Source organism: Leucopleurus acutus (genome assembly GCF_964270905.1).
Source record: "Leucopleurus acutus genome assembly, chromosome: 3".
NCBI lineage: Eukaryota > Metazoa > Chordata > Mammalia > Artiodactyla > Delphinidae > Leucopleurus > Leucopleurus acutus.
This window is the reverse complement of record NC_139145.1, coordinates 53,662,937-53,682,461: the sequence shown is the minus strand read 5'-3', so window position 1 is coordinate 53,682,461 and position 19,525 is coordinate 53,662,937. Positions and strand designations below refer to the sequence as shown.

At 37.3% G+C, this 19,525-nt stretch overlaps 1 protein-coding gene across 1 annotated transcript in view; it reads right to left on the bottom strand.

Moving 5' to 3' along the window:
• The window catches only part of LARS1 (leucyl-tRNA synthetase 1), a 68,916-nt gene that overhangs the window by 19,356 nt on the left and 30,035 nt on the right, over positions 1 to 19,525 (bottom strand). The window contains exons 15-24 of the mRNA XM_082835981.1: positions 18,283 to 18,360; positions 14,340 to 14,425; positions 14,185 to 14,250; positions 14,012 to 14,094; positions 13,239 to 13,377; positions 12,305 to 12,517; positions 10,607 to 10,664; positions 8,255 to 8,318; positions 4,726 to 4,909; positions 954 to 1,044 (exon numbers count right to left, since the gene is read on the bottom strand). Coding sequence (XP_082692107.1) covers positions 954 to 1,044; positions 4,726 to 4,909; positions 8,255 to 8,318; positions 10,607 to 10,664; positions 12,305 to 12,517; positions 13,239 to 13,377; positions 14,012 to 14,094; positions 14,185 to 14,250; positions 14,340 to 14,425; positions 18,283 to 18,360 — 1,062 coding nt within the window. The remainder of the gene's footprint in view (positions 1 to 953; positions 1,045 to 4,725; positions 4,910 to 8,254; positions 8,319 to 10,606; positions 10,665 to 12,304; positions 12,518 to 13,238; positions 13,378 to 14,011; positions 14,095 to 14,184; positions 14,251 to 14,339; positions 14,426 to 18,282; positions 18,361 to 19,525) is intronic.

The window sequence follows — 19,525 nt, the reverse complement described above, 5'->3', positions numbered from 1 at the left end:
GGGTTCTTTAGGGGGCGTTGTTTGTTCATGTCCTTTGGTAATTGTTCTTTGGACCATTAGTATTTTTTTGATGGGCTTGTCAAAATCCTGAAATACAGACTGTAAATAATTTTCCAGTTAACTGTGTATTTTTAAGATGATTTCAGTTATGATTTTCTTATCTATGTTGGCAAATTCATCAGACCTTTTTTGGTTATTCCTTTCTTTTGTTTTTATGATTAGGAAATCTTTTTTCAATTCTAAAATCAAATAAATGTTCACTTAGCCCTGTTTTTCAGAAAAAAAAAAAGTAAATCAATCCTAACAAAAGGATAATGCAGTTTTATACTGATTCTCAAGAAAATCTGAAAAAGACATTTTGCAATGGACATAAAAGATGAACAATTTAAACTGTGTACTAAGGGTGAATGCTCAGTAGCATGTATTAATAGCATCAAAAAGGTTGTAAATATGACACACTGCTATGCTCAGCACTTATCCTTATTTAATCACATCTCTGAAAACCAAGTTACATAAATCCCAATATGATATTTTACAAAACTGACTGAGGAAAGCTACATTTTTACTTTAAGCACTTGAACTGCCAAACTTGAGGATATGCTGACACCTTGTGGAAAACCTCAGAAAATTTTTGCTTTCAAACTAATAGCAATTAGTTACAATTATGCCTTTGTTTTCTATCAACTTTAAAATGTTTTCCTGGAAAACGTGTCTAATTTTTAGATTTAACCTCTTTATTAACCCACAGCTCAACTAGGAATAGAATTACTTACATTGAAGAGACATAATACAAAAAGTACCCAAGAAAACTATTTAAAATCACAATGTATTGAATATTTTACAAATTTTCAGTCTCCACTTAAGATGAGTTATAATGCTACAGCAGGAGGGGAAAAAACAAGTACATCATATTGACACTGACGTATTTTATAGCTACGAAAAGAATAGCCTACCTGAAACTCAAAAAACCCTGTTTTCAAAGCTTCTTTAAACATCATCTTTTCATAGTTTTGGTCTGTTTTTATAATGCCTGCATTCATTTCACTATTGAATAGGAAAAAAAAGGTAATTGAGTTTAGAGGCAAGTACATATATATAGGTATAAAAAACTTCCAGACATACTAATAAACATTAAAATGAGAACAATGCATGAAACATTTAAGACTGCTCAACCACAAAACCATCTTTGTATTCCTCAAAACTGACCACTGCAGCCTCGCACTGTCTATCCACTCTTGAGTATTGTCGTAACACTACTTAGGGCTCCTGTTTATGACAACACAGTTAACCACATGCTTGTTTAAAAATTCCTTGATGGTCACCCTCATACCAAAACCAGACAAAGATACTACAAAAAAAGAAAATTACAGATTAATATCACTGATGAATATAGATGCAAAATTCCTCAACAAAATACTAGCAAACAGAATCCAACAACACATTAAAAGGATCATACACTATGATCAAGTGGGATTTATCCCAGGGATGCAAGGATTCTTCAATATACGCAAATGAATCAATGTGATACACCATATTAACAAATTGAAGAAGAAAAACCATATGATCATCTCAATAGATGCAGAAAAAGCTTTTGACAAAATTCAACACCCGTTTATGACAAAAAAACTCCAGAAAGTGGCCATAGAGGGAACCTACCTCAACATAATAAAGGCCATACACAACAAACGCACAGCCAACATCATTCTCAATGGTGAAAAACTGAAAGCATTTCCTCTAAGATCAGGAACAAGAAGACAAGGATGTCCACTCTCACCACTGTTATTCAACATAGTTTTGGAAGTCCTAGCCACGGCAATCAGAGAAGAAAAAGAAATAAAAGGAATACAAATTGGAAAAGAAGAAGTAAAACTGTCATTGTTTGCAGATGACATGATACTACACATAGAGAATCCTAAAGATGCCACCAGAAAACTACTAGAGCTAATCAATGAATTTGGTAAAGTTGCAGGATACAAAATTAATGCACAGAAATCTCCTGCATTCCTATACACTAATGATGAAAAATCTGAAAGAGAAATTAAGGAAACGCTCCCATTTACCATTGCAACAAAAAGAATACAATACCTAGGAATAAACCTACCTAGGGAGACAAAAGACCTGTACGCAGAAAACTATAAGACACTGATAAAAGAAATTAAAGAGGATACCAACTGATGGAGAGATATACCGTGTTCTTGAACTGGAAGAATCAATATTGTGAAAATGACTATACTAGCCAAAGCAATCTACAGATTCAATCCAATCCCTATCAAATTACCAATGGCATTTTTTACAGAACTAAAATAAAAAATATTAAAATTTGTATGGAGACACAAAAGACCCCAAATAGTCAAAGCAGTCTTGAGAGAAATATACGGAGCTGGAGGAATCAGACTCCCTGACTTCAGACTATACTACAAAGCTACAGTAATCAAGACAATACGGTACTGGCACAAAAACAGAAACAAAGATCAATGGAACAAGATAAAAGCCCAGAGATAAACCCACACACCTATGGTCAACTAATCTATGACAAAGGAGGCAAGGATATACAATGGAGAAAAGACAGTCTCTTCAATAAGTGGTGTTGGGAAAACTGGACAGCTGCATGTAAAAGAATGAAATTAGAACACTCCTTAACAACACACACAAAAATAAACTCAAAATGCCTTAGAGACCTAAATGTAAGACTGGACACTACAAAACTCTTAGAGGAAAACATAGGTAGAACACTCTTTGACATAAATCACAGCAAGATCTTTTCTGATCCACCTCCTAGAGTAATGGAAATAAAAACAAAAATAAACATATAGGACCTAATGAAACTTCAAAGCTTTTGCACAGCAAAGCAAACCATAAACAAGACGAAAAGACAACCCTCAGGATGGGAGAAAATATTTGCAAACGAATCAACGGACACAGGATTAATCTCCAAAATATATAAACAGCTCATACAGCTCAATATTAAAAAAACAAACAACCCAATCCAAAAATGGGCAGAAGACCTAAATAGACATATCTCCAAAGAAGACATACACATGGCCAAGAAGCACATGAAAAGCTGCTCAACATCACTAATGATTAGAGAAAGGCAAATCAAAAGTACAATGAGGTATCACCTCACACCAGTTAGAATGGGCATCATCAGAGAATCTACAAACAACAAATGCTGGAGAGGGTGTGGAGAAAAGGGAACCCTCTTGCACTGTTGGTGGGAATGTAAATTGATACAGCCACTACAGAGAACAGTATGGAGGTTCCTTAAAAAACTAAAAATAGAATTAGCATATGATCCAGCAATCCCACTACTGGGCATATACCCAAAGAAAACCATAATTCAAAGAGACACATGCACCCCAATATGTATTGCAGCACTATTTACAATAGCCAGGTCATGGAAGCAACCTAAATGCCCATCGACAGACGAATGGATAAAGAAGTTGTGGTACATATATACAATGGAATATTACTCAGCCATAAAAAGGAACGAAATTGGGTCATTTGTTGAGACGTGAATGGATCTAGAGACTGTCATACAGAGTGAAGTTAAGTCAGAAAGAGAAAAATAAATATCGCATATTAACACATATATGTGGAGCCTAGAAAAATGGTACAGATGAACCAGTTTGCAGGGCAGAAGTTGAGACACAGATGTAGAGAACAAATGTATGGACACCGAGGAGGAAAGTGGCGGGGATGGGGTGGTGGTGTGCTGACCTGGGAGATTGGGATTGACATGTATACACTGATGTGTATAAAATTGATGACTATTAAGAACCTGCTGTATAAATAAATAAATAAAATAAAATTCAAAAATTAAAAAAACAAACAAAAAAATTCCTTGATGGAAACTTTATTAAGAAGCCCAAAATGCAACATGAAAATAGCTTTACTAAGGCTGTAGTCAGGTTTAATTGTTGCATTTTAAACAACTGACATTGGATTAAAAATATATTCCTTACACAACCTCAGGCCCTTCATAATTTGGCCTAATATGGCCCCAACTTGTTTGATCTCCTACTTCTGCCCTCCACATACTGTACACTTCGAATAAATACCATACTCTTTCCATGGCTTTCTCCTCTCCTTCAAAAATTAGGTTTACTTTTCAAGAAACCCAGAACTCACATGCCATCTCCTCTAATTTTCCTCTATCCCTACTATTGCACTTATAATTGGTTGGGTAAGTGTTTTTCTCTCCTGCTAGACTACAATGAAGGATCAAGTCTTATTCATCTTTGTAATACCAGTGCTTCGGATGTTTCTGATACAAAAAGACTGATAAATGTTTTTTGAAGGAAAAAAGAAAAGACAATTCTTTTCCTTTAACCTACTTTTCCTTTAACCATTCCACCCTCCTCTAATGCAAGACAGCATGGTAAAATGGTCATGAGAATGGGCTTTGGAGACATAAACAAATTCATATCCCAAGTCTGAAATTACCAGCTTTGAGACATTTAATGAAATACTTAATTTTTCTAAGCTTCAATTTCTTTAACTATAAAATAGAGCTAATAATATCTTTATCATATAAAATTGCTAGAAGGCTAAAATCAGATAATGGATGCAAAGTAATTAGCATAGTACCTGGCACAAGTAAGCTTTCAGTGAATAGTAGTTATTATTAACATCTAATTTATTTAATGAGGAAAAAAAAAGAAAACTTAAAAATACAGCAGGACTAAGCAACTCTAAAGTACAAAGTGGTTGGGGTCCATAGATTACCTGGCGAAAACTCTATCATTGAAGGTGTTGGCAGGACCACTTCTTAGGCTATCCCAGTTGGCAACCATTTCTTTCACCCATTCCACCCAGGTGTACAGACGGAGAATACCTGCATCTGCCATGGTTTCCACAAAGTTAGCATCTTCAACAGTGTCACCAGCATCAGCTAGAGCCAAGCGCATTCCTGGAAGAAGAAAAAAAAAAATCAATCGATGATTTAAAAATGAGGTTACTGCATATCAACTACGTATCCAGTTGAGTACACTGCCAAGCCTACATATAAATTAAGAAATAACAAACGCTTTAAAGGACTGCATATATCAACAGCAAAAATAAAGATCACCAAAAGTAGAATCCATAATGATGTTGCTAAAATATTTGAATTTTCTGTATTGATTTGCATACACTTAGCATCAATATGTGTTTCTTCTCAGGCATGTTGAGTTAATGAGATAAAGTGATCTTTAATGAGGCAGAGGGAAAAAATGCTAAACTGGGGAAAGATATCCCTATCAACATCTCAGCCTCATTTATAGGTAGCAAAATATTATTGTATTTTAATGCACTAAGAACACACAGAAGTGGGCTCCCCTGGTGGCGCAGTGGTTGAGAGTCCACCTGCCGATGCAGGGGACACGGGTTCGTGCCCCGGACCAGGAAGATCCCACATGCCGCGGAGCGGCTGGGCCCGTGAGCCATGGCTGCTGAGCCTGCACATCCGGAGCCTGTGCTCCGCAACAGGAGAGGCCACAACAGTGAGAGGCCTGCGTACCACAAAAAAAAAAAAAAAAAAAAAAAGAACACACAGAAGTGTCTTATGTGCACAAATACAGATTTTCTTACTCCTAAAAGCAGATTCTTCCAACTTTCCTACTAACGAAATACGACTTTTCAACCAAAATCTTCCATTCTAAAATACTGAAAAAATCATCAATAAGAGTCTAAGTAAATTACAGGACATCCTTGCAATGGAAGACTATATTGCTGTAAAAGAGTGAGGTAACTCTTGTGTATCAACATGAAGTGATCTCAAATACGAACTAAGTGAAGAAGGCAAATTTCAAAACAGTATGTAGGGTATATGCTACCATCTGCGCCTTAAAGGAGGAGATGAGAATATGTAACATCAAGTTATGTATGCGTTAAACATCTTTTACAATACACAAGAAGCTGAACACATTTTTTTAACTTTTTATATTGAAGTAATTTTACAGTTACAGAAAAGACGCCAAAGATGAGAATAAACATATACCATCTACCGGACTCTCTTAATGTTAACAGCTTACATAACCACAGTTTCAAAAGCAGGAAGTTAACATTAGCATGATACTATTAACTGAACTACAGAGTTTATTCAAATTTCACCAGTGCTTCCTCTAATACCCTTCTCTGTTCTAGGATCCAATCCAGAATCCCACCTTGCATTTGACTGTTGTATCTCCTTGGTCTCTTCAAATCTGTGACAGTTTCTCAGTCTGTCCTGGACCTTGACTTCTGATGAACAGTAGTCAGGTATTTAATAGAATTTCTCCCAACTTGGGTTTGTCTGATGTTTTCTCATGATTAAACTGATGTTATGAACCTCTGGCAAGAATATCACAAAAGTGATGCTGTGTGCCTTTCTCAGTGCATCATTATCAGGGAGGTAGGCAATGAGGAAAAAAAAGAAAACTTAAAAATACACCAGGACTAAGCAACTCTAAAGTACAAACCTAAGCAACTCTAAAGTGCAAACCTTCCTCACTTGGTCAGGTAGACTGTCTGCCAAGTTTCTCCACTGTAAAGTTACTGTTTTTCCCTTTGTGATTAAGAAATATCTTGGGAGAGATACTCTGAGAATATGTAAATAATCTTTTTTTTTTTTAAACTTTCACCCATTGATTTTGGCGACCACTGATGGATCTTGTCTGTGACGATATTACTACGATGTTTGTCTAATGGTGATTTTATATTTCACTCAGTCCTTCTACTTTATTACTTGGAATTCTTTTGAAAGGAAGAACAGTCCCTACTCCACTTATTTATTTATTCAATTACTACTATACATTCATATGGATTCATAAATATTTAATTTATTCACTGGGTTATAATTCAATACTATCATTATTTACTTTGTTTTCTAAACTGCTCTAGCGTGGACAATTGGGAGTCCCGTCAGGTTGACTCCTGTGCCCTTTCAAACTGTCCCCATCCTTTTTTAAACATTTCCTTACTTTCTGGCATCATAAAATGTTCCATGCTCATCTTGTATGTTCCCTACTCCAGCCCTCAAATCAACCCTTCTCCTAGGAACCCTAGTTCCTTTTATTGGAGAACGGTATTTGGAAACCAAGATCTCAATGCCAGGTGTTTCATTACCCATGGGCTCTCTCAGCAGAAAGAACTAGGAAAATAAATGCATGTATACTAACCCACACATAAATCTATGTTTATTTGTATATCTGTATGTAAAATAAAACCTGTGAGTTCATACTGATGTTGCCAATTCCAATCCAACACCACAGGGTTCATTCTAGCATTTCCTCTTGACCTATTTATAGCTTCTGACAATGAGCTCTCATCTATATTTATTTGTTAAATCCCAGTAAACCCATAAAAGTTTCAGAATTGCTAATCTACACCTCTTTAAAAGAAAATAACTACAGTATTTGTGCACAGTTCTTTTTGCCTTACTGTGTTCAGTCAAAATACTGTTTTTCTAAGTAACTTAGGTTAGTTCTTCCCCATCCCCTTCAGTGCACTCTCAAACTATAGTAGCCATGATCAGCAAATGATCAGCCATGATGACCAAAGACTGGATTACGTAAGAAATGACTGGTTCTTTCAGGTTAGACAGTGTATTTCTTCTCTTGACAAAGTAACAGTTAAATGGAATAGTAATGAGGCCAGAGAAAACATATGTTTTGAAGAAATGAATGCTCCTAGGTTCAAGTCACTTATATGTATACCAAATATGGAGGAAATACTTTGAAAAAGGTTCCTACATACTTAACATCTCTACAAACCAACTATTTTTTTTCTTTAAGATTTTTTTTTTTTTTTTTTTGATGTGGACCATTTTTAAAGTCTTTATTGAATTTGTTACAACGTTGCTTCTCTTCTATGTTTTGGTTTTTTGGCCGCAAGGCATGTGGGATCTTGGCTCCCCAACCAGGGATCGAACCTGCACCCCCTGCATTGAAAGGCGAAGTCCTAACCACTGGACCTCCAGGGAAGTCCCCCTACAAACCAACTCTTTAATCTTAGAAGTAGCATGAAATTAGGAACAAACCAGGTAGCACTTACAGTGAGTTTCCTTTGAAAGAAGACTAATAATCTTAGCTTAAATCTGTTCCTAAACAGATCAGATCAGCAATTCTTACGTTTTAAAAATTACGTTCCTGTACACAAAGAAAACATGAATATTTTAAAGTATTGGTAAAAGCGAAAGAGAAAAGCAATGAAACTGAAACAACAATGCTAACTTGCCTTCTGTAATATGAGGAGAACTGGACACTATGCTACAGCAATAACAAAAAAGCATACTCACCATCGGCTGAATATTTGTCAAGAGCTTGGGTCAAAGTGAGGAAGTTGCCTGTGGATTTTGACATCTGAAAGAGAAAGTCAATGATCAGGCATTAGTAAGAGTATACATAAATAAAATAAACCAAATCAGCCACATCAAATTAAATAGGTTGGCCACAATCAGATAAAAACCAAAAGGATCAGAAGCATGGAAAGGAAAAGATACCTTATACTAACTTTATAGAGGAGAAAACTGAAGTGACTTGCCTGAGTCACTAATCTAGTCAGTGACAAAGCTAGGACAGCATCTCCAGTCTGATACTCAGTCCACGGCTCTTTCCATTAACCAATACTGTCCCTTGGGAATTGGTTTACACACATGGATGATTCCACTATAACTCTGGAATACTTCAGCTGGTCATAAAGAAGAGCTTTAGGGCTTCCCTGGTGGTGCAGTGGTTAAGAATCCACCTGCCAATGCAGGGGACATAGGTTCGAGCCCTGGTCCAGGAAGATCCCACATGCCGCGGAGCAACTAAGCCCGTGCGCCACAACTACGGAGCCCGCGCGCCTAGAGCCCGTGCTCTGCAATAAGAGAAGCCACCGCAATGAGAAGCTTGCGCCTCAACCAAGAGTTGCTGCAACTAGAGAAAGCCCCACTTGCTACAACTAGAGAAAGCCCGTGCACAGCAATGAAGACCAAACGCAGCCAAAATAAATAAATGAAAGAAAAATTAAAAAAAAACACAGAAGAGCTTTATAGCAATTAGAGTCATTCAGAAATGAATGGACAAGCTCATGAGGTCAAAATTAGGGTTTTAGGGAACCTCCTGTCATTAGGGTCACAACTGGCTACTCAAGTTGTGCTCTGCCTGAAGGCAGCACAACTAAGGAGGAACTGTGCCCAGCCTAGCAATCTTTACTATTTAAAAAATGTTTATGTTTTTGTAACTTTGCTGATACCAAAGAGAGGTGGTCATTCTATCAATTTTCTATCTTATGGCAGTAAAATATTTTGTTCTAATAAAATGAGTATGATGTACATATAGCACAACAATGTGGAGACCAAAGGAAATGTCATGTTATAACAGGATTCCTATTTATATACTCACATATACATACACCCATATATACACGTACATATATATAAATACATATATGGTTCACTTTGACCTACAAAGAACAAATGAGTTTGATAATCAAAAGTCCTTGTTGGGGCTTCCCTGGTGGCACAGTGGTTGGGAGTCTGCCTGCTGATGCAGGGGACACAGGTTCGTGCCCCGGCCTGGGAAGATCCCACATGCCGCGGAGCGGCTGGGTCTGTGAGCCATGGCCGCTGAGCCTGCACGTCCGGAGCCTGTGCTCCGCAACGGGAGAGGCCACAACAGTGAGAGGCCCGAAGTCCTTGTTGATTTAACAAAATCTATAAAATAGCTATTTTTCAGCCTAATGTACAGATTACCTTACATGAACTTTTTTATTCCCTTTCAATATTAGGACACTGGTAAAAAATAACATCTCATTTTGCAATTCATATCATCTGCTATGTTTAAATCTATAACTATTTTCATTATGACATACCTATAGCAATGAATATTCTTTTACCATTAATATTCCATCAGATGTAGCAAGATTCACTGGTTGGAACAAATCCAACTTATTACAATTGTTATTAATGAGAAATAAATAATATTGTAACTTAATTTTTTTTGTTTAGTTGAGGAAGGGTGCCCCTTTCTAACGTACACAAAAGCATCATGGGGCAAACAAGGGTTTGTCAAGAGGTTGGCATAACTCCTGGTGAGGATATTGAATAATTAGGTGAAGTCTTATGTAGCATAAAAAAAATCATATATTGAATATATTAGTAGTGGTAATGAAAAAGGGAAGTTGCAGTAGTATGGGGAGAGAGATACCATCTGGAAAGAAGCATTAAATGACATTTTAAAATCCTATAAACTTCAAAATTCTATTATTCTAATTTAGTGGCCAGTCACAGTATAAAGCAAAAACCACCAAATTATTTTCTCAACTTAATGAGAAAGATATTGTTGGGTCACAATGCTAGGATCTTTACATTTCCTGTCCCTTTCTCTCTCTCCTCCAGTAAAAATTTGTGTCACCCTTTGCCACTCTAATACAAATGTTATAATAGGGAAGTTTTCCCCATCCCACCTCTCAATTAATACTATCTACTCCACTCACTCAATTTTAAAATAAACTTCTCATTTACGCTGGTAGTCCTAAACATTTTAAATGGAAGATATTTAACTCTCTGATTTTCACATTCTTTATTTCTTTAAAAAGTACAACATCCTAAATCTGAAAAACTTTTCTGTAGCATTTTAACCTTTCAAGAGGCAATGAGCCTTACCTTCTCAGAGTTGAGGAGGAGATGTCCATTTGCTCTCACAGCTACAGGCCATTTATCACTTGACAGGAAAATGTTTAAAGATAGAAAATAAAACTTAAAGATTATGGTTTAGGCTTAAAAATTTGAGGTAAATGCTAAAAGATTCATAAAAGATTGCTAAGGCAAATGTGCAGGGATATTAATTGAGTCCTGTTCATAACAGGAAACCAATGAAAACAAGGAAAGTATCCATTAGTAAAGGACTGGTTATATTGACATAAACTATGGTACAGGAATACAATAAAACACTACGTAACTATTTTTAAAATACAGGCACAGCTATATATATATATATATAAATAAGAAGATCTTAGAAATATACTATTACAAGGAAAAAACAAGAGACGGAATACTGTCTATAATGTGGCATCTTTGTATAAATTAAAAAATAAACAAGTATAGATATCTGCTGCTGGTATATGCATACATACATTTTCCAGAAGAAATCACAAGAAAGCAGTAGCAGTGATGAGCTTTGGGAAATAGACTAATACAGGGAAAAGGGTGAAAGTTCACTTTTAACTTTGTACCTTTATGAGCTGTTTGAATTTTCAAACTATGTACATATCATTCATTCATTCTAACAATGAGATCATGTAGAGGGTAATGTTAAGAGCAAGAGTTCTGGAGCCAGACTGCTGGGTTCTGCATCCTGGTTCTGCCATTGCTGGGTAACTCTGGGTGAGTCATTTTGAGCTCTCTATGCCTCACGAAGGTTCCTTGTCCGTAAAAACGAGGATATTACAGACCTTCCTCAAAAAGTTGCAGTGAAAATTACACGAGTTACTAAAAGTGATTAGAAGAGTGTCTGACAAAAGCACTTGAAGCTATTACTTATCTTTAATTGTTAAAACCCTAATACATGTCCAAAACTTGATGCAAAGGGATAAATATTCAACTATATTACTAACAAGTACTTCTGAGACATCTGGTATCTCCAAAAACACATTTTAACCAATAGAGAAAAATAACTGGATGACAAGAACCACATCGTATTTATTTTATTCCTCTTCTTCAAAATCTCCCTTTTATTCTTGAGAAAGAAAATGTAATCTCATTCTAAATGCAATCTCATCCTAAATACAAAAAGTCCCATGAGATTGCTTTGGTTTTACAAAATAAAATTTGAACAGTGGAAGGGGTTTGTTTCTTCAGCTACTTGAGGACAGGAGGAAAAGGCACAGAGACATGTCTGGATCAAGAGGGAAGACGATAGAAGGATTACTCTTGAGCACATGGTATTAACAAATGCATCTTTGACCCAGATTCCAGTCAGAACATCACTACTTAATGCTGGAACCTTGGGGCTCTCAGCTCTAAAGGGATGTTTCCTTCCCATTCTAATGTCCTAGGCTCTGTCTGAAATCGCCTTTATTCTAGCATCTAACAGGTCAAATGAGTCATGTAACAGGTCAAGGGAATTACTGACAGAGTACCTGAAATGTGACATGCTTTGGTGGCCCAAGGTAGGTACGAAGATTTCTGGATATAACAGATAGGAGGAGGTGTGCTTTCTCCTTCAGTACATTTAATATAAGAAAAAGAATGTAACTGTTAAATCTAACTATACCCCCCCACAATAAGATCTATATATTTGAAGCCACAAGGCACCCTTGTCAATAATCAATAAATTTAGTCTGCATCTTTTTTGGCACTCACCTTTCTTCTGGCCACATAGCCACATGATTATAAAGGAAATATGAAAGATGATTTGGAATAAGATCCTTGCCAGAGGCTCGAAGATCCACAGGATACCAGAACTCAAATTCCTGCTTTAACTGATCTAATTTTTCCTTTGGGATCTGAGTTTTAGGAAATGGAGCCTCCTTGAAGAAAACATAATCCCAAACTTCCTTGGTCATCTGCTGTGGTCTGTATTAAAATAAAAGAAACAAACAAACAACAACAACTATATATATATATATATATATATATATATATATAATTTCTTTGAAAGAATCAGCATTCTAATCCAACCATGAAGTAGAAAACACTTTCTTAATGTTTTACAGTAACAAATGAGGTCAACAGACTCCCATAAGAATGAAGAATGGATAATAGAGAAGGGGCTATTTACTACTTTCTTTCTCAGTTCAATGTAAAAAAAGCAAAAACATCATGACAAAATTCCACTAAATGAATTCTTATAAAAACTAATTATTAGAAAGAATTTTCTGGCTTCCCTGGTGGTGCAGTGGTTAAGAGTCCGCCTGCCAAAGCAGGGGACACAGGTTTGAGCCCTGGTCCAGGAAGATCCCACGTGCCACAGAACAACTAAGCCCGTGAGCCACAACTACTGAACCTGTGCTCTAGAGCCCGTGAGCCACAACTACTGAGGCCCGTGCGCCTAGAGCCCATGCTCCGCAACAAGAGAAGCCACCGCAATGAGAAGCCTGCACAATGCAATGAAGAGCAGCTCCCGCTCACCACAACTAGAGAAAGCCCAAGTGCAGCAACAAAGACCCAACACAGCCAAAAATAAATAAAAATAAAATATATTTTTTAAAAAAAAAAGAAAGAATTTTCAATACATAAATCAAAAGATCACCTCATGCTAACAAATTACATTCCTTCCCCTTATCCATTTACCAACCTGATGCCCAGTGGAGACTCTGTCTGTCCACGCAAGTTACCTCCCTGCAACAGATGTGCAACTGTGTAAAATGCCATGTAAATAGTGGAGTCAGAGAGTGATTCAATCAGCCACTGCTCATCCCACGGCAGACGAGTACCTGTGAGATAAAAAGAAGATAATTAATGCATGAGGAACCTAAGAGACACTTCATCTACAAAATTCACATTTTTAAGAGCAGGTCTATAGCACTGACAAAGCTCCTTATTTAGGTTCTTAAATTTACTTGAATAATTAATATAAATAAACCAGTAAATAAAAAAAACAAAATGGCTGAAGCACTACAAACTTTCTATTAAAAAAAAACTGCATCATAAAACCTATATGGGGGCTTCCCTGGTGGCGCAGTGGTTGAGAGTCCGCCTGCCGATGCAGGGGACGCGGGTTCGTGCCCCGGTCCGGGAAGATCCCACATGCCGCGGAGCGGCTGGGCCCGTGAGCCATGGCCGCTGAGCCTGCGCGTCCGGAGCCTATGCTCCGCAACAAGAGAGGCCACAACAGTGAGAGGCCCGCGTACCGCCAAAAGAAAAAAAAAAAAAAAAGCTATATGGGCATTAGATACTTCTACCACCAGGTAGATGGGAAGGGACCACATCCTAGTTTCCTTCACCCTCTAACCAAAACCTCTCACCTCCAATTCAGAAACACACTGGAAGAGAAGAAAAAAGGTGAAGTTTTAATTTGCTGTGTAACTGGCAAAGTCATTCAAACAGAAAATTTTGAAGTTTGCTTACCTAAGCCATAAGTTCTTGAGCAAGCATGCTCTTGCAGCCAATCTAAGGTAGCTTCAAAATTCCTCCTGGTCTCCTCACAGAACCTGGAGAGAGTAGAAGATAAAGTATCTCTCTTCAGCTTCATTGTCTTCCCTGTTTCTCATCTCCTTCCCTATCACTTTCTCCCATCTTACGTTTCCAGGTTCTTCAAGCACTGGGATGTCTGTTTTTTCCAGTTCTCTTCTCCATAATCCAAGTACCTGGGGGTGGACGAATTGATTAAAAAAAAAAAGTCAAGGATAAGCAAAGTGACAGGAGGAAATTTCTTCTTGCTATAAGAAAAACTAACCACTGGTCACACAGGGCCACGACGCATTCATCTGAAGACCTGGACATAACTTGTTTCTCTGGTTCCATGTAAATATATGCATCTCCCTAAACGAAAGTAAATAAAAATATATCAGATATTATGTCAAGGCAATCTCTATTCCTCAAGGAAAAGAAAAGTAACATTTTAGAAAAAAAAATGCTCTACCACCCATAACCAAAACCCCAGGTTTTCATTATGTCTTCCCTCTTCCCAGGGTAGAAGTTATCTGCTTTTCTTTCTGGGGGAAGGGTGAGCTGTGACAAAGCGAGAGAGAGGCATGGACATATATACACTACCAAACGTAAGGTAGATAGCTAGTGGGAAGCAGCCGCATAGCACAGGGAGGTCAGCTCGGTACTTTGTGACCGCCTGGAGGGGTGGGATAGGGAGGGTGGGAGGGATGGAGATGCAAGAGATATGGGAACGTATGTATATGTATAACTGATTCACTTTGTTATAAAGCAGAAACTAACATACCATTGTAAAGCAATTATACCCCAATAAAGATGTTTTTATATATATATATATATATATATATAAAGAAAATAGATGCACAGAACCACTGCCTTTAAAAAAAAGAGATGCACAAAAATTAAACACAGAAAATACTTTTACTAAAGATTTATAGCATCATGAAAAATTCCCACTAGAAAACTGACCGTAAATTTTACTTTTAGAAAAAAATACAAATATCTTTTAATGTATTATAACCCCAAACTTATTAGGCTAGGATAATTTTTAAAAATAAAATTCAGCATTATTATTCAAAAAATGATTCATTGCTCTGTGTTCTTAATGCAAGTTCTTCACACTGAACTTAAATAGGTAGGACTTTGGTTTAAAGATGGTAAATTAAAAACAGACACTTAATTAACTCTGCTCCCTCTCAAAATTCTAACAAAATAACAACAAAGAGGCTTTTTTTGTCTTAATGGTATGAAGCTACAAAGACAACAAGAATGGGAGAAGAAATAACATCAACCAAATTTTGGAAACTAAAAAGTAGAATGAGTGACAATTATATTAGCAGATCAAAGGAAGCTAGCTGAATCCTAAGCCCACAGAAGAGAAGGCTGAAAAGCAATTCAGTTTGCATTACAGAACCTCCAAAAAGACTCAGGATTTGTGGCACAAGATAGTTCTGGAAGAGGAGGTAACGTGAGACTAGAAACAGGGGGACTAACTGAAGTCTTTTCAAGAAGTTAGAACCCCACACACCCTAATCCCACACCATGCAGACAGGCAACTGCCCCTTCCTATGCCAGCAGAACAGTGAAGGTATACTCTCTGGAGAGGACAAGAGTCAACCAGAGGATGAAGTTGAGGGTATGGGTATCATAGTGAAAAAGAGGGATTAAGTGAAAGTCAGCACATTGGGTGTTGGAACCCAACCTAGTAATCTTCCACCATTTAGCTCCCAGAATGCTCAGTTAGTTTAGACCCTTTAAACTGGAAACTGAAGAATCTTCTGAGGGGAATCTAACAAACCAAGAAGCCCTAATTAACATCAAGGCTAACATCAGGGTCTCCCTAAGGTCCAAATGGACCTTCCAGATCTCTCCCAGTGAAGCCCAGAGACAAGCCCTACCCATATCCAAAAAGGTTCCAATCATCTTTTTGTACCCACTCTTAAATATCAATAGTCTTTCTCAGATTAATAAGAGATTAAAGTTTCATACCCCTGAAACAAGAGTAGCAGCATCCTATGAAAAAAGGATCAGATAACAAGAATAAGCTCTTAAACTGGCTCTGAGTTGGTAAATGCTGAAGCTGGGTAAGAGGTACACAAGAATTCATTATACTACTCCATTTTTTCATAAATTTGAAATTTTCCACACAAAGAAAAAAATTTTAATGAACTCTTAGAAACATTTATTTATACACACACACACAAGCACACAAGTAGCAGATATAAAAAACACAGAAGGGCTTCCCTGGTGGCGCAGTGGTTGAGACTCCGCCTGTCGATGCAGGGGACACGGGTTTGTGCCCCGGTCCAGGAAGATCCCACATGCCGCGGAGCGGCTGGGCCCGTGAGCCATGGCCGCTGAGCCTGCGCATCCGGAGCCTGTGCTCCACAATGGGAGAGGCTACAACAGTGAGAGGCCCGCGTACCGCAAAAAAAAAAAAAAAAAAAAAAAACAGTAAACAAACGAACAAAAACTCACAGGAAGAAAAAGGTGAGGGACTCCCCCAGATAGAAGAGCAAAAGAACTTTCAGAGTCTAAGAGATCCAATATCTGAATAATAAGAATTCAGAGAGCAAAAATAAAGAATGGAAAGGGATAAAATAATTAAACAAAAAAGTCAAGAAATTTTCCCAAAATTGGAGAACGTAAGTTTCCAGATTGAAGGAGCCCAGCATACAGCCAGAAGAATGAATGAAAACTGACCTACACCAAAATAAATCTTCATGAAATTTCAAAATACTGGAAGAAAAGAGAAGATTCTATAAGCTTTGGCATGGTGGGGGTCAGTGCAGGGAACAGTGGAGACACAGGTCACTTATAAAAGATCCATTATCACCAGAATGGTTTTGGACTTCTCAACAGCATCACTGAACCAGAACACCATGGGTAATGGCCTTCAAATTTTTAAGGGAAAATTATTTCCAACCCAGAATCCTACACCCAGGCATTCAAGTATGAGGACAGAATAAAGATACTTCAGATGTGGAAGTTTGCAAAAATTTACCTTCCAGGCACTGTTTTTCAGGAACACTACTAGAGGCAGAGCATCACCAAAACAAGAAAGTAAATAAGAAAGAAGAAGCCATGGGAGCAAGGAAACAGCAGATTCAACTCAAGAGAAGCAAAGGAAATCCTAAGTAATGGTGGAGGAACATCCCAGATGACATCTGTGCACACCTACAGTAAGCAAACGGTGTGGATAATTATAACAGGCCAGAAGGCTCTAGAAGAACCTTCTCTAAGATGTAAACAACAGCATACTCATGTGTTTGAAGGTACTGAGAGGAGAAATAAACAGTTGGGACAGAGTTTGGGGATGAAGTATTGATAACTGTATTTAAAAGTAAGAAAAGTGGGGGGGAAAAAGGGCAGTTATTAACTCTAGGGAAAACCAAAAGCTAGGGAAGAGAAGTTCTCATTGTATACTACATTATGGATCAGCCATGTCTCAAAAACGTACACACTGACTACTGCTCTAACATAAATTATAACATACCTATACTAGGAAGATGGGGGGTGGAGAAGTGTATACAATGCGAGGTTAGAGAGGAAGCCACAGGTTGGAGAAGAGTTAAATCTTGATCTTCCACAGTAGGAAGTCTATGGCTGATGGCTAAAATTGAAAAATTTTTAAATTACACTACAAGTATTTAGATTAGAGATCTATAAGAGAGGCAGAGGTCAATACTAAAAGAGATAACTAAAAGAGATGCAAGTAAGCCTGTCCAAGGAAGAGAAATTTAAGAGAATGTGGAAGGATGGAGAGGAAATTGCTGTTTTATTTTAATAAGACTTACAGATCATTGTCTCTCTGTATTATGGGTATACACAACTGTCAAAAATAAAAATTCAATTTCAAAAGTTAAGTAACTCAACAGAAAAAAGTTACAACAAAAATGAAGATGGGAAAAAGGATTGAAGTATAAAGTACTACATAAAGAACTGTCAACTACCAGTACCTCGAATGGTTACTGCCAGGAAGCATCACTAAAATTCTCTGTGCGTGATTTGTACATGCCAACTTTAGAACACTATCTTCATCAACATTACAGGTGGGATGTTCAAGTTAAATGAATTGCTAAATAGGTCTCCAGTTTTATATATAAATAAAATTATACCTTTAATATAGCTCCAGGTTCTACTACAGAACTCACTGCTAAGTAACACTGTAAAGTCTATTAACTGAAAGCTCTTCTCCTAAAACGGCCTTCAGAGGATAGCATATTACATACAGTGTCAATCATCTTGTTTTTAATAGTCTTCTTTACATCTTGGACCTTCTGTCCCTTAAATCCATCCACCAACATTACCTAAAAGGATGAGAAGTAGGGAAAAAGCACATACAATTAAAATTTGCTTTGGGTGCCCCCCCTAGAACTTTCCCTAACTAAATTTACTTGCACACACAACCAAAATATTTTTAGTGTGAAATTTATCACATTTAGAACCATAAATTTTTATTTTGGCACAGCTTGGACAGCTAATATTTACAACACACTTGTTTTTCTTTCAGTATAACTAGGATAAGTATTATGAACACGATTAGAAAGAAATGCTCACTTCCTTCCCACTTCTCAGGTTTCCATGTGAAGAGAATTCCTCTACCCTAACTCACATCATTCCTGAAGGCTTTAGGAGAAGGAACTGAGCAAATGCAGCTCGGCCCCACTTAGGCTTCTCTTTACAACTCCGCCTGTTGCCAGCAAGCATTCTCCTTTGCTTGCCCATGTGATAAACTTGGCTCTTAGAGGAAGGCCTACTGTTTTTCAACTCTGCCTTTTACGTAGCAGGAAGACTTAATTCTAGGGCAAAGTAATGACTTGCCCATTGCTGTCACAGAGCAAAGCCACAATCCCCTTCCAGCTGATACTTTGACCTCCATCTATCTGACTCCTGTTGACTCTCTCAAATAGTTTCTTTTTTTTTTTTTTTTTTTTGCCACACTGCACGACATGTGGGATTGGGATTTTAGTTCCCTGACCAGGGATTGAAATTGGGCCCTCAGCAATGAGAGTGCAGAGTCCTAACCACTGGACCACCAGGGCATTCTTAATAGTTTCTATCTTACCTATCTTAAGTGGAAAAGACACATGTTCTTTTTTCTGCCCCAGTTCTCTAACGTACCAAGATGCTTCATATCTACTTAATTCATCATTATGAAATTATAGTTATAGATCATTATGGCACAGGGGTTAAAAGCACAAATCTTAGAGCCAAGATGCCTAGTTTGAGTTCCAGTTCTGCCTTTGCCTGGCTATCTGGCTGATCTTAGGTAAATTACTTAATCTCTTAGTGCCTCAATTTCCTCATCTATAAATTGGGAATAAGTGCCACTTCACAAGGTTATTTTGAGATATAAGTAAGTTAATATATAAATGCTCTATAAGTGTTGGCTTTTACTGTCAGCCAAAACGTGTAAGTTACTCTTAAAATGGACATACAACCAATTCTTGGTTATCCAGAGAAATGAAAGTA